Source organism: Nicotiana attenuata, chromosome 11 (assembly GCF_001879085.1).
Source record: "Nicotiana attenuata strain UT chromosome 11, NIATTr2, whole genome shotgun sequence".
In the NCBI taxonomy this organism is placed as follows: Eukaryota; Viridiplantae; Streptophyta; class Magnoliopsida; order Solanales; family Solanaceae; genus Nicotiana; species Nicotiana attenuata.
The window spans coordinates 56,653,710-56,666,334 of NC_031999.1; the positions used below are offsets into that span (position 1 = coordinate 56,653,710).

Below are 12,625 nucleotides of genomic sequence, written 5' to 3' on the forward strand. Positions count from 1 at the left end.
TGCCAATTCTCCTAGGACAGCCTATCTCAACTATAGGGATCTTGATTTTGGGACCAACCAAGAAGACTATAGCTATTCCAAGGCCAAAATCTGGGGTGAAAAGTATTTCAAAGGCAACTTTGAGAGACTGGCGAAAGTGAAGAGTAAGGTAGATCCAGACAATTTTTTCAGATACCAACAAAGCATTCCACCTTTTGCTATAACAGGACTGACAAATTTAGTTGAAGAAAAATGGGCAAGTGTTTACATCCCACCTGAATTACAGTTATTCTGATATGTAACATTTTGCAAATGTATCCACAAAGGCAAAAGTCAATACAAATGTACTTTACATGGATTGTTATCCAAATGCAAAAACGTGTTTCACACCCTCATTATTCTTTCAATCAGCTTCATATTCACACATCATAGATATCCTTCCACAAGAAAAAGGTAATATTTGCTATATTCATATAGACTAGCTACGGACGAGTACATTTGAAATCCAACACATATATTCTTTATCAAACAGTGATGAATCTTTCTATGCTTGCCTGTTCATTTGTGTTTTCCAAAGCTAACAAACTCTAGTCTTCTCATCATAAAATATTAAGGGCAATTACCCTTAAAGGGTCAAAAATGGCCTTAACTTATTAGAAATGGCTCAGATTTAACCTCCTTCCACCTATTGGACCACAGTTGGCCTTAAAGTTAATTTTTTGGGTTAAAAATGCCCCTCCTTTTAACAGAAGTATGAAATGGCACATGCGGGACTTATAATTAAATAGGTGGCACCAATTTATTGGTCCACATGGATACTAGACCCATCCGACTTAAACCAACCCAAACCCTTTTTATCTTGAGCCTACTTCCCATTGTCCCCTCATATGATTCGTCTCTTCCATTTTTTTTTTTCAAAACCCACAACCACCATTGACGCTACAGTAAAGTTTAAACAGTGTACTCTTTTGATATATGAGTAGCTTTGAGATAACAAAATGCTACTAATATTTTACTCTCCATTGTCTATCCCTTTGGACTATTATGAACGAAATAGATTGATTTTTTTTCCTTGTGATAATTAGATGAGGCATTAATGCGTTTTTTTCTAGTATTTTTGTTTCAGTTCATCTAAATCTGAAAAATTAGATTTTCTTTTAGGTGATAGAAACTGAAGTAAATCGAAAGATTAGTTTATTCTAATCACAACAAATGTGATGTCTCTCTTATTGAACATAATTTCTATGAGTTTGTTGTTGATAAATTTCACGGGTAAATTTTCTGATGAACAACAATTGGGTGTAAATTTTCACCTAAATCATGTCGATATAGAAAATAGAGCACACAAGTTATCAAGCATTGCAGCCTCAAGGGTGATTCAGATTCAGAAAATGGAAATAGAACAAATAAGAAACTCCCCGAAGTACAAAAGCAAGCGCATCAAATAGTGGCATGTCGAAAAACGGCCACAACGGAATACACCAAAGCAACCTACAACACTGCCTAAGAAGTCATGTTCCTGGCGTGAAAGATTTTAGCCGGAAAATTATCGAGAGCAAAGAAAATACTGTCGGTGAAATCCAGGGGACCAAATTGAGATGAAATACAAGACTGCAGGTTTGGGTCAATTTGGATGGGTCAGCCTTTTTAAAGGTTGGGTCTGGTATCCATGTGGGCTAATAAATTAGTGCCAACTATTTAATTAAAAGTCCCACATATTCCATCTCATACTTCTGTTAAAAGGAGTGGCATTTTTAACCCAAAAATTAACTTTAAGGGCAATTGTGGTCCAATAGATGGAAGGAGGTCAAATTTGAGCCAATTCTAATACGTTAAGGACATTTTTGACCTTTTTCCGCAATCTTTTTTATCTTTTATGATCGAAATGTCAATATGTTGCTCCACGTACTCCCTTAGTTAATGTCGTTTCAATTTCTTTTCAATAACCTTGAAAAGCTTGAGATGAACGAGATCATTGATACCTTATAACTCAAATACTAGTAAAAATAGCACGGTCTAGCCAGTTTTCGGACTGGTCATTCAAAAATAGCCAGCGTTTACCAAGTCAATGAAAAATAGCTACTATTTTGCTGCAACAGAGACCGGTCCAGCATAATATACTGGAGTTCGGTGCACCTGTGTAGGAACTTGCAGCGTATTATGCTGGAGTTCCAGCATACTTATCCTGGAACTCCAGTATAATATGTTGGAGTTCAAGTATACTTATGCTGGAACTCCAGCATAATATACTGGCGTATTTTTCGGGTTTTGAACAGTGTTTTCGTTCAGATTTATCTTTACATGAAAAGTGGCTAAATTTCGATTACTTTTGAAATTGGGCTATTTTTGAACGACCACTTGTAAATCTGGCTATTTTTTAATTTCTCCCAAACTTACGAAATGAAACAGTTTCTACCGAAATGCTTGGAAAAGGACTACTAGTATATAAATCAAATAGATATATGCTAGACCTAATGTTCCTAAAAATAATTAAATAGTTAGAGTAAGTATCTGACGGAAAGAATTAACTTTGAGAGCATCTTATTAATAGTACTAGTTAATGGTATTAATACTTAAAAACAATTAATTTAGGATTTAAAGCGGTCACCCTAATTAATAGTCACAAGAAACATAATTAATTTGAGAGATTAAGCTTGCTTCTCTCTTTTTGTTGGACGTTTGTAAAAATGTTTTGTTTATGCGTAGGTTGCAAACGCCTAATTAATGGTAGTAATAAATAGAATTAATTTGAGATCTTGAGCTGGCCGTGCAATTATTATAGAGTAGTAGTAATATACGACCAAGAATGTGGAAAAGCCAACGATGAACCATTGATAGCCATTCGATATATTTTTCCCTCTATTATACTTCAATGACATCAGCAAAGTCAATTTATGTTTTAAAAGTCCAAGTCGAAGAAACTTCCAATCGCCAATATTAACTACTGGATACCACATCAAAGTATATTTTTATGGAAATACAAAATCTTGCCAACTGAAAACCCGGATTTAGATTTTTGTATTTTAATATGCTTTGGGTCAAAGTCCAACTGTTGAATAAATCCGGAAATTAATACGCATTCAAATACGTTTAATTTCTTTTTTTTCCGTAATTCAAATACACCAAATTCATCTGTATAAATGTGGATTATTTGAAACGGTACTCATAAGCAAATTCATCTTCTTTCCCCTCAAAGCATGATATAGCTCATTCTTTGTCATTCTCGCATTAGAAAGTCCTCTAATTCTTTTAGATAGCAATCTCTTGCATGAAATGGACAGACTTCAATTTCTCTCTCTTTTAATTTTTTCATTATTTTTGGCAAAATGTTCCTCCCAACAAGACTTTGTCCACTGTGTTTCCAAATACTCAAAAAACAATATTACCAAAAACATTTACACCCCAAACACTACAACTTATTCATCTATCCTGGAATACGCTCAAAAGAACCCCAGATGGTTGAATTCTTCACATCCCCTTTTCATTGTCTCCCCTAAGAAAGAATCAGAAGTCAAGCCTGTTATCCTTTGTGGTAAAAAACTAGGCTTGCAAATCAAAATAAAAAGTGGTGGCCACGACTACGAAGGCATATCTTATCGTTCTGAATCCCCATTTGTTATGCTTGATTTAAGCAATCTTAACAAAATCAAGATTAATCTCAAGGACGAAACCGTTTGGGTTCAAGCAGGGGCGACCCTTGGCCAGCTTTACTATGCAATTGCCAATAAAAGTAAAGTGCATGGATTTCCAGGAGGAGTCTGCTTCAGTATTGGCACTGGTGGCATTATCAGTGGTGGTGGCCTCGGCGCTCTAATGAGAAAGTTTGGCCTAGCAGCCGATAATGTTGTAGACGCTCGTGTAATAGATGTCCATGGAAAAATCCTTGACAGAGAGAAAATGAAAGAGGATTTGTTTTGGGCAATACGAGGAGGTGGAGGAGCTAGTTTTGGTGTCATTCTTGCATGGAAACTTAAATTGGTTCCTGTTCCTGAAAAGCTTACTGTTTTTACAATTCGTAGGAAGTTAGAGGGTAACAAAAATCTCCTCCAAAAATGGCAAAATATATCACATCAGCTACCTGAAGATTTGTTCATCAGAGCTATTATTCAAAATGGTAAAGCGGAAAATAATGATGAAAAGTTTTTGGAATTCTATTTTCAAGCACTATATGTTGGACCAGTTGATGAGTTAATTCCATTGCTTAAAGAAAAATTCCCTGAGTTTGATTTGGAGAAAAAAGATTGCTTCCAAGAGCCTGTTGATTCAAAGAAAGAATGCTATGAAGTTCCCTGGATCGGATCAGTTCTGTATTTCTTTTTCAGGAAACCAAATGAATCACTTGAAGTTTTGTTAGATAAGACAATTCCAACACAGAAAAACTATAACAAAGGGACATCTGATTTTGTGAAGAGTCCAATTCCTGAAAATGGTTGGAAAATAGTAGAAAGACTGTTTTTGGAAAAAGAAAGACCCCAGATAATTTTGGAGCCATTAGGTGGAAAATTTGATGAAATTTCAGAGTCTGAAATTCCATTCCCACATAGAAAGGGTAATTTGTATAATATTCAGTACTTGGTCAACTGGGGTGACAATAGTGAGAGTGTATCAAGCAAGAAGATAGCATGGATTAGGAAACTTTACAAGGAAATGGAGCCATATGTTGCAAAATCTCCAAGAACTGCTTATTTGAATTACAGGGACCTTGATTTTGGAACTAATGAAGAGGACTACAGCTATACCAAGGCCAAAATCTGGGGTGAAAAGTATTTCAATGGCAACTTTGAGAGATTGGCCAAAATAAAGAATAAGGTGGATCCCAGCAATTTTTTCAGAAATGAACAAAGTATCCCACCTTATCGGATTTATTATAGCTGAAGAGGACCAGAGTGCATGCATGGTTTTATGTGTATGTTAGTCAACTGAAAAATAATAATCCAAGTTGGTTGTTTGAACTTAGAAGTTTTACAAAGACTACTATTCTAGAATAAAAAAATAATGGAGACAATTTTGGTACATGTTCTATAAATGTATCCTTTTGTCAACTTTATTACAGCTTTGCAGAACAAATATATATTGAATGTCCTTTTCTGGATTAAAATAAATCTTGAGTTTATGTTGCTCTATTGTTCTTTTAATTTTGCTTAGACATTTTATCTGTATTAAGAAATCCATTAAGTATACATAAATATTTAATGACGAACTCATTAACGAAAACGAGCTATGTATTCCATTGTAAATTCAAAACTTATAAATTTTAACCCTAGCTCCGCCTATAATCTTTGACTGAAGTGCATCAGAAGAGATGCACGTTCGAGATTTTTGGCAGAAGCCTGGACCCAAAGTAACGCGTGAAATTCTGAAAAGAACATTATTAATATGCAAAAAAAAAAAAAAAAGCGACAGAAGTACATATAACACACTTACAAGTTTGGGCTACCGGCCGTTAGCCAAGATTTTTACACATTAATCCTAGCTTCGACTCCAATCTTTGGCAGAACGAGTCAATTGATTTTGTGGCTCTTTACAAATTTATTTTTAGTTTTATGACCTTACCTTTTTTTAACATATGGGAGATTAATTTTTATACATAAGAGATCTAAAAAGGTCATTTTCTTAAATTTTAAATTGTAAAGGGACATGATGTACAAATAGCACAAAACTTTGGTGCATGCAGAGATGCACTTACTGACTCGTATTCTATATCAGAAGGGATACACATTCGAGATTTTGAATGAAACAGAAGTATTATTCAAACTTAGGTGTTCACTAAAAAGGCAAAAAAATCAGGTCCTGCCAGGTTTTAGTGAATTCACCTGTATAATACAAAGAAGCATAATATATGATTGACTACGTTCCCAAATTATCCTGTTGAAGGAAATAAAGAGGAAGCCTGTAGACTGAATGAAAGGAGTTAATTTTATTAATGAAGTAGGAGCTCTTTATATAGAGCAAAATTACAACTACAAATCTTCTGAAAGATACAGATACATAAGGCCTAACAAACTCTTAAAGAAAAGGCTAACAAAAAGATACAGAGAAGATATATATAAAAGATACAGATAAGACTATGTTAATGGATAAGGTTGAATTGGTGAAGAGTATTTTACACGCCCCTGCAAGGTGGGGCTAGTGTCAACTAGACCCAAGTTGGGATACATACATAGAAAAGCAGAACTGGGCAGCGACGTTGTAAGAATATCTGCAACTTGATCAACAGCATGAAGGTGATGGACCTCGAGAGCTTTAGACTGCACAAGCTGACGAACAAAGTGAAAATCGATCTCAACATGTTGCATATGAATATGAAAAGCCGGATTGGCACAAATGTAAGTAGTGCTCATGTTGTCGCAGAGAATTTGAGGAGAACTGGACAGTGGAAAGTGAAACTCATGAAGCAAGTTTTTGAGCCAGACAACTTCGGAGGTTGTAACTACAACAACTCTGTATTCGACCTTAGTAAACGACCGAGAAACAGAACGTTGCTTCTTAGAAGACCATGAGATAGGAGAATCACCAAGATATACAACATACCCTGTTATAAAAGTTCGATCAAGTGGGTCACCAGCCCAATCCGAATCAGAATAGTCAACCAATTGAGCAGCAGATTTTTTAGCAAGCTTAATGCCAAGATAAGCAGTGTGACAAAGATATCTCAAAAGATGGTTGACAGCTTTCCAGTGAGAAACACCTGATTGATGCATAAATTGAGATAATTTGCTTACTGCAAGGCAATGTCAGGCCGAGTAAAGGATAGATAATGAAGTTTTCCAATGACTCGAAGATAAAGAGTGCCATCCACTTTGGAATCCTCACGAGATGTTTCAAAGGTACGTGTAGAAGTCATGGGCGTGGAGCGCCTTTGCATTCAACCATGTTAATATCTTGGAGAAAATCTTTGACATATTTATGTTGAGATAAGAGCAAACGATCTGATGGGCGCGTAACCTCAACGCCAAGAAAGTAATGAATCAACCCAAGATCTTTAAGAGAGAACCGTGAAGACAGAGCATTAATAATGGATTCCATAGCATTTGGCTGGTTACCAGTCACAATTATATCATCCACGTAAACAAGGATGTACACAGTAAGTCCAAGCTTATGAAGAATAAAAAGAGATGCATCAAATTCGCACTTGATAAAACCAAGGGTAAGAATATAATTTTTCAGCTCAGTGTACCAAGCTCGTGGAGCTTGTTTCAAATCATAAGTAGCTTTATTAAGTTTACATACATGAGTAGGATATTGTATAAAATCAAAACTTGTAGGTTGCTTCATGTATACCTCTTCTTCAAGCTTTCCATGTAAAAAAGGCGTTATTAATATTCAACTAGTGAATGGGTCAGGATAGTTGAGTTGCAATAGCAAGAACTAAACAAACAGTTGTAGGTTTAACCACCGGGCTAAAAGTTGAGTGATAGTCTTAACCAGGTCGTTGTGTGAAGCCTTTCGCAACAAGTATTGCTTTGTACCTGTCAATCGAACCATCAGGCTTATGCTTAAGCCTAAATAACCATCTACAATCAATCACATTCCTTGAGGGATTGCTGGGTACTAAGTCCCAAGTCCTGTTTCTAACTAAAGCATCAAATTCAGACTGCATAGCAGTCCGCCAGTGAGGGTAAGATTGTGATTGTTTGAAGGTCTTTGGTATAGGTTCAGGCGTGCGTGTGGATTCAACTAATAGGTGAAATTGCTTGGATTTTAGACTGTTAGTCTGAGACCTTGTGACCATTGGGTGACGAGGTGGAGGTTGGGTAGGCGTGGTCGTAGAGAGTGGGGGTTGATTGGTATTTGGTACAGGCTGCTAGGGGAGTGTGTTTCAGCGTTGGTAGGTTATGGTGATAGGTAATGTGGATCTTGAAGGAGCTGCCGAGGTGGGCTGGTTCAAAATTGGAGATGGGTTTTGGTTATCTTGATTAGAGGAGTAAGATTCATGTTGTGAAAATTGGTTATGATTATCTTGCCAGAGAAATTAGAGGAAGAAGGATCATTACCTGAATTTGAAGAGGCACACATAGGAAGAGGATAAGCAATTGACGGCTGTATGTGCCTGGAAATTGGAGGTGGCAATTCAGAATTTGCACTTAAAGGAGATATATCAGTATTTTTCTTTTTAAAGCTAATAGTTTTATCTAATGTAACTCATGCTAGGAGTTTATTAGTATCCGTATATTTTTGAAAGATATTTACAAAAGGGATAATTATATTAAAAAAACCACATCTCTAGAAAGATAGATTTTAGAGGTGACGGGATCAAAACACCGATGAGAATAATATTTATTCAAAAAACCTAAATAAACACAGGGTATTGACTTGGGTTCTAGTTTATTTTTGGCATATGGTCTGAGCCATGGATAACATAAACAACCAAAAATTTTAATAGACTCATAATTTAGTGCTTCTTGAAATAAAATTTCATACGGGCACCGATTATTTAAAACTGGTGTAGTGAGTCTATTTATAAGATAAACAGCTTGGTGACAGGCAAAACTCCAAAATTTAGAGGGTAACGAGGCTTGGTGTAAAAGTGTTTTTGCAGTTTCAATAATATATCGGTGACGACCTTCTACCAACGCAACTCGTTGAGGAGTTTATGGTGGGGAAACCAAGTGCTCAATATCCTGTGATTTTAAATAGGAAGTTAAGCTTTGAAATTCACCTCCTCCATCAGTGTAAAAAGAAGAAATCTGTGTTTGAAAATGTCTTTCTAAGAGTGGATGTAGCGTTTTAAAGACTTCCAAAACTTCCTATTTAGATTTTAAGGTGTATAGCCACATATATTTTGAAAAATGATCCACCAATATAACATAGTATCTTTTTTGATCGATGGATCAAATTGGTGCAGTCCCCCATAAATCACTGTAAATTTTTTGTAGGGGTCGTTGACTCTTCAGGAAGTTAATTGAGAAAGGTAACATGTGGCTTTTATTAGAATTGCAATCAGAGCTAACTCTCGAAGAACTAACAGGAATTGAAAATTTATGCAAAATATTATTTAAAGTGAGATGATTTGGATGACCTAAATGTCGGTGCCACAGTTGAATTGGAACAACCATGTTTCATTGGGGATGCCTATCTGGTGGCGCGTACAATCGGCCATTACTCCGCCCTCAAACTAGCGCTGCCCCCATATTCAGATCCTTCACAAGACAAGAAAAAGTAAAGAATTCCATGGATATGTTATTATCATGGCAAAATTGAGAGACATATATTAGATAATTTTTTATGGCAGGAGAACAGAGAGTTTTAGATAGGGTAAAGCGATAATTTGATGATTTAAGTTCAGTGTTACAAGTCTGGGAGATAGATATGGTAGTACCATTACCTATGGCGATTTTCTCAAGTCTGTGGTGCCTTGAGCAGTTACTAGGCTTTGAGCATCTGAGGCAATGTGATGTGTGGCCCCCGTGTCGATGATCTATGATGGTTGTTATTGTGATTGACGTGCAGCAAAGTTGGCTCTAGCTTGAAAATAATTGTGGGACTGGCTGCGGCAAACTCAAGCAGAGTGGCCAGGATGATCACATAGCTGGCAAACCAGATTGTTGTCAGACCGAGCAAAGTTCTTACGAGGCTTCCATGTTTGGCCTCGATTGGGTTGATTGTTGTTTGCGTTGTTGTAACGCCTACCATTGGTATTGTTGCAAGGTTGAGCAGTAGATCATTGTGCAATAGCAGCACTAATGGAGTTTGAGAGAGAAGCGTGAGTATCATGATGCTTTAGGAAGCGTTCATGGTCAAGTAACTTCTCATACAACTTTTCATATGAGATGGTAGTTTCTCATGCCCAAATATCTGCTGAAAATTCTTTGAAATCAGATCCAAAACCAGTAAGTATCTTCACAATGAGTTCCTCGTTAGATACAAGAGCACCAGCTGTAGCAAGCTCATCACAGAGAGAGCGAACCTGATGCATATAGTCAGCGACAGGTAAAGCATTTCTTTGCAAGATGAGCTAAGCAATCTCGTAGACTAAATATTCGTGTTTGGGATTTTTTGGCATACGCTATGTGAAGCGCATCCCAAGCAGCCTTTTAAGAGGTTGTTGAAGCAACAGATGCAGCAAGGTAGGATCAACTGAAGCCAGGATGGCATTTTGAATAAGCTGATCTTGGTGAAACTAGGTTAGGTACGCAGGGTTGTCAACAGTTTGATTGTTGTTGGAGATGGTTTTGCTAGGGGCAGGAGTAGTTCCATCAAGATGGCCATAGATATCGTGCCCACACATAAGCATCGACACCTGAGCCTTCTAGAGGGAAAAGTTATGACTACCTGCAAGCTTAATAGGAAGTTGTGTGATAGGGTTAAATTGAATAACAATGTTGTTGTTTGCAGCGTCGGCATTAACAACAGTAGTAGCCATTTGGGTCGGGTAGGGATGGGGAAAAGAAACTAGGATCTGACTCGCAAGAGTACTTTTAAGCTCTTGATACCATAAAGAGGAAGGCTGTAGATTGAATGAAAGGAGTTAATTTTATTAATGAAGTAGGAGCTCTTTATATAGAGCAAAATTACAACTACATACCTTCTGGATACAGATACATAAGGCCTAACAAACTCCTAAAGAAAAGGCTAACAAAAAGATACAGAAAAGATATATATCAAAGATACAAATAAGGCTATGTCAATTAATCACGCCCAACTCTAGTCCTAAAAAGGACAAGCGGTCGCTGCAAATATAATATCCGGTCAAAAAGTCTGGAGTCGAATCCCATAGAGAACTAAGGCTTAGCTACAACTGTTCAGTATTGCTAAGAAATACAAGTTCAAATAATTTTCTAGTTATAAAGATTGTAATTTTTTTTAAACTAATTAAATAACAAATACTCAAAGCAGTAAAATTATCAACTAACAAGATTAGGGTTGAAGACAATATTAAAGATGTCTAGAGTTATGATTTTCCCAATTATCGGAATCCTTCCCGCTATGTCTTCTATAAATTTTGCCTAAGTTTTCTCCTGATCGTGAGTACTGTGGTTGTCATAATTCTCTCTCGAGCAACTACCACAATTTACTAGATGTATTCTCTCGAACTACACTAGCTGGCACTAATGCACCGCTCACTACGATCGCACCAAGATTTCGTTATCTCTAATTCCGCCTTTAAAGCCTCCATATTGATCTATTATATACGTTAGGAGTGATGTTGTTCAAAAACTACCTAAATGCATACTCTCTCTCGAGCAGTACATACTAAATAGGCACAGTCAATTGATGGCCATTCAATCAACAGTAATAAACACGTAGTTGAACAAGTAGAGAAATCCAACGGCTTAATTATATAAAAACGTAATAAGATTCATCCTACAAAGGTTCCTGTTACACCCCATGTTTTTGTGCGTGAAAGTACGTCGTAAGTCAATTGATGTAATCTTGGAAATGAGATCCTCTTTGAAAGTATATAAAGTGATTTAATGATGTTACGCCCCATTTTTGCAAACCTTTAAGATTTAACATTCGGGGATGAATGTTTCTAAGGGGACATGTTGTTGCTCCCCGTACTTCAGACGTCGCTATCGTTATAAGATTATCTAATGTAAGCTAAAAAAGGACGAAATCATTCTACAAGGATAAGAAAGGTTTATCGAAGTCTTAAGTAAGTTAAGATGAATATGAGACTTGTTAATCATGATTCAAATGAGTTTAAAGTCATAATATGACTATATATGATATTTGGATATAAAATATAATGTTTGGAAAAAATAGGATTTAAGTTACAAAAAAACCGACTAAGAATTTGCCTTGTAATGAAGCTTTTTGAGCAATATATTTAGTGTGTTATATATGAGATATTTTTGGAACATATTATACACCAAATTGAAGGTCTTGGAATGTAATTTCCAACCCTCTGAACCGTTTGTTCATATTACATGCGGATAGAAAGATATAAGTGTTGGAAGAAAGGCCAATGCTAGAGTGCCAAGTAGCACCTTTTTGACTTTTCAAAAAAATGGATATTTATATCCCTTATGTCGCCTCTTTATTATTTTTCCAGAGACCACGACCAAATAAGACCTATAAACTTACCCTCAAGTTCTCCACAAGGGTTTCCAAGGAGATTAACATCCCGGTACGAAATTAGGAAGCGATAACATTAGAACGATCCCTATGACATAAGTATCGCTATATCACCTCTCTTTTTCTTTGTAGTTTGAGTTTTGGAATGTATTTCATAGTTAAGAAAATGCCTACTTTCTGTATTTAAGCTTTTAACTTTCAAGGAAGGTTGATAAATTCGTTTCCTAATAGTTAGAACTCACAGGATGGTGATCAGAACCTGTGAGTTTGAGTTATTCGACTTGTAGTGGACTGTTGTCACGACCCCAAACCACCCCCGGTCGTGATGGCGCCAATGGCAGTACTAGGCCAACTGATTCAACATTTAAAACATAAGAGGGTCTTTTTCTTAATTCATTTACCAATTAGATATTATCACAATTCTTTCGTTTAAATATTTCAAAACAAGCGGAAAGAAATATAACAAAATATCCAACACTGCCTGATCCCGGTGTCACTAGTCATGAGCCACTAACATACAGTCTGATACTGTCTACTCAAAACAAATACCAAAAGATAGCAAGGAGAAAGGCAGGGCTGCGGACGCCATGCAGCTACCTTGCAATCTCCGGAATGCTCTGAAGGCAAG

The 12,625-nt window shown here is 36.5% G+C and overlaps 1 protein-coding gene across 1 annotated transcript; it reads left to right on the top strand.

Annotated features, from left to right (window-relative positions):
• On the top strand, positions 3,119 to 5,102 carry LOC109234598 (berberine bridge enzyme-like 22). The gene has a single exon (XM_019400648.1). It carries the CDS (start codon positions 3,253 to 3,255, stop codon positions 4,852 to 4,854), a length of 1,602 nt encoding a protein of 533 aa, XP_019256193.1. The 5' UTR covers positions 3,119 to 3,252; the 3' UTR covers positions 4,855 to 5,102.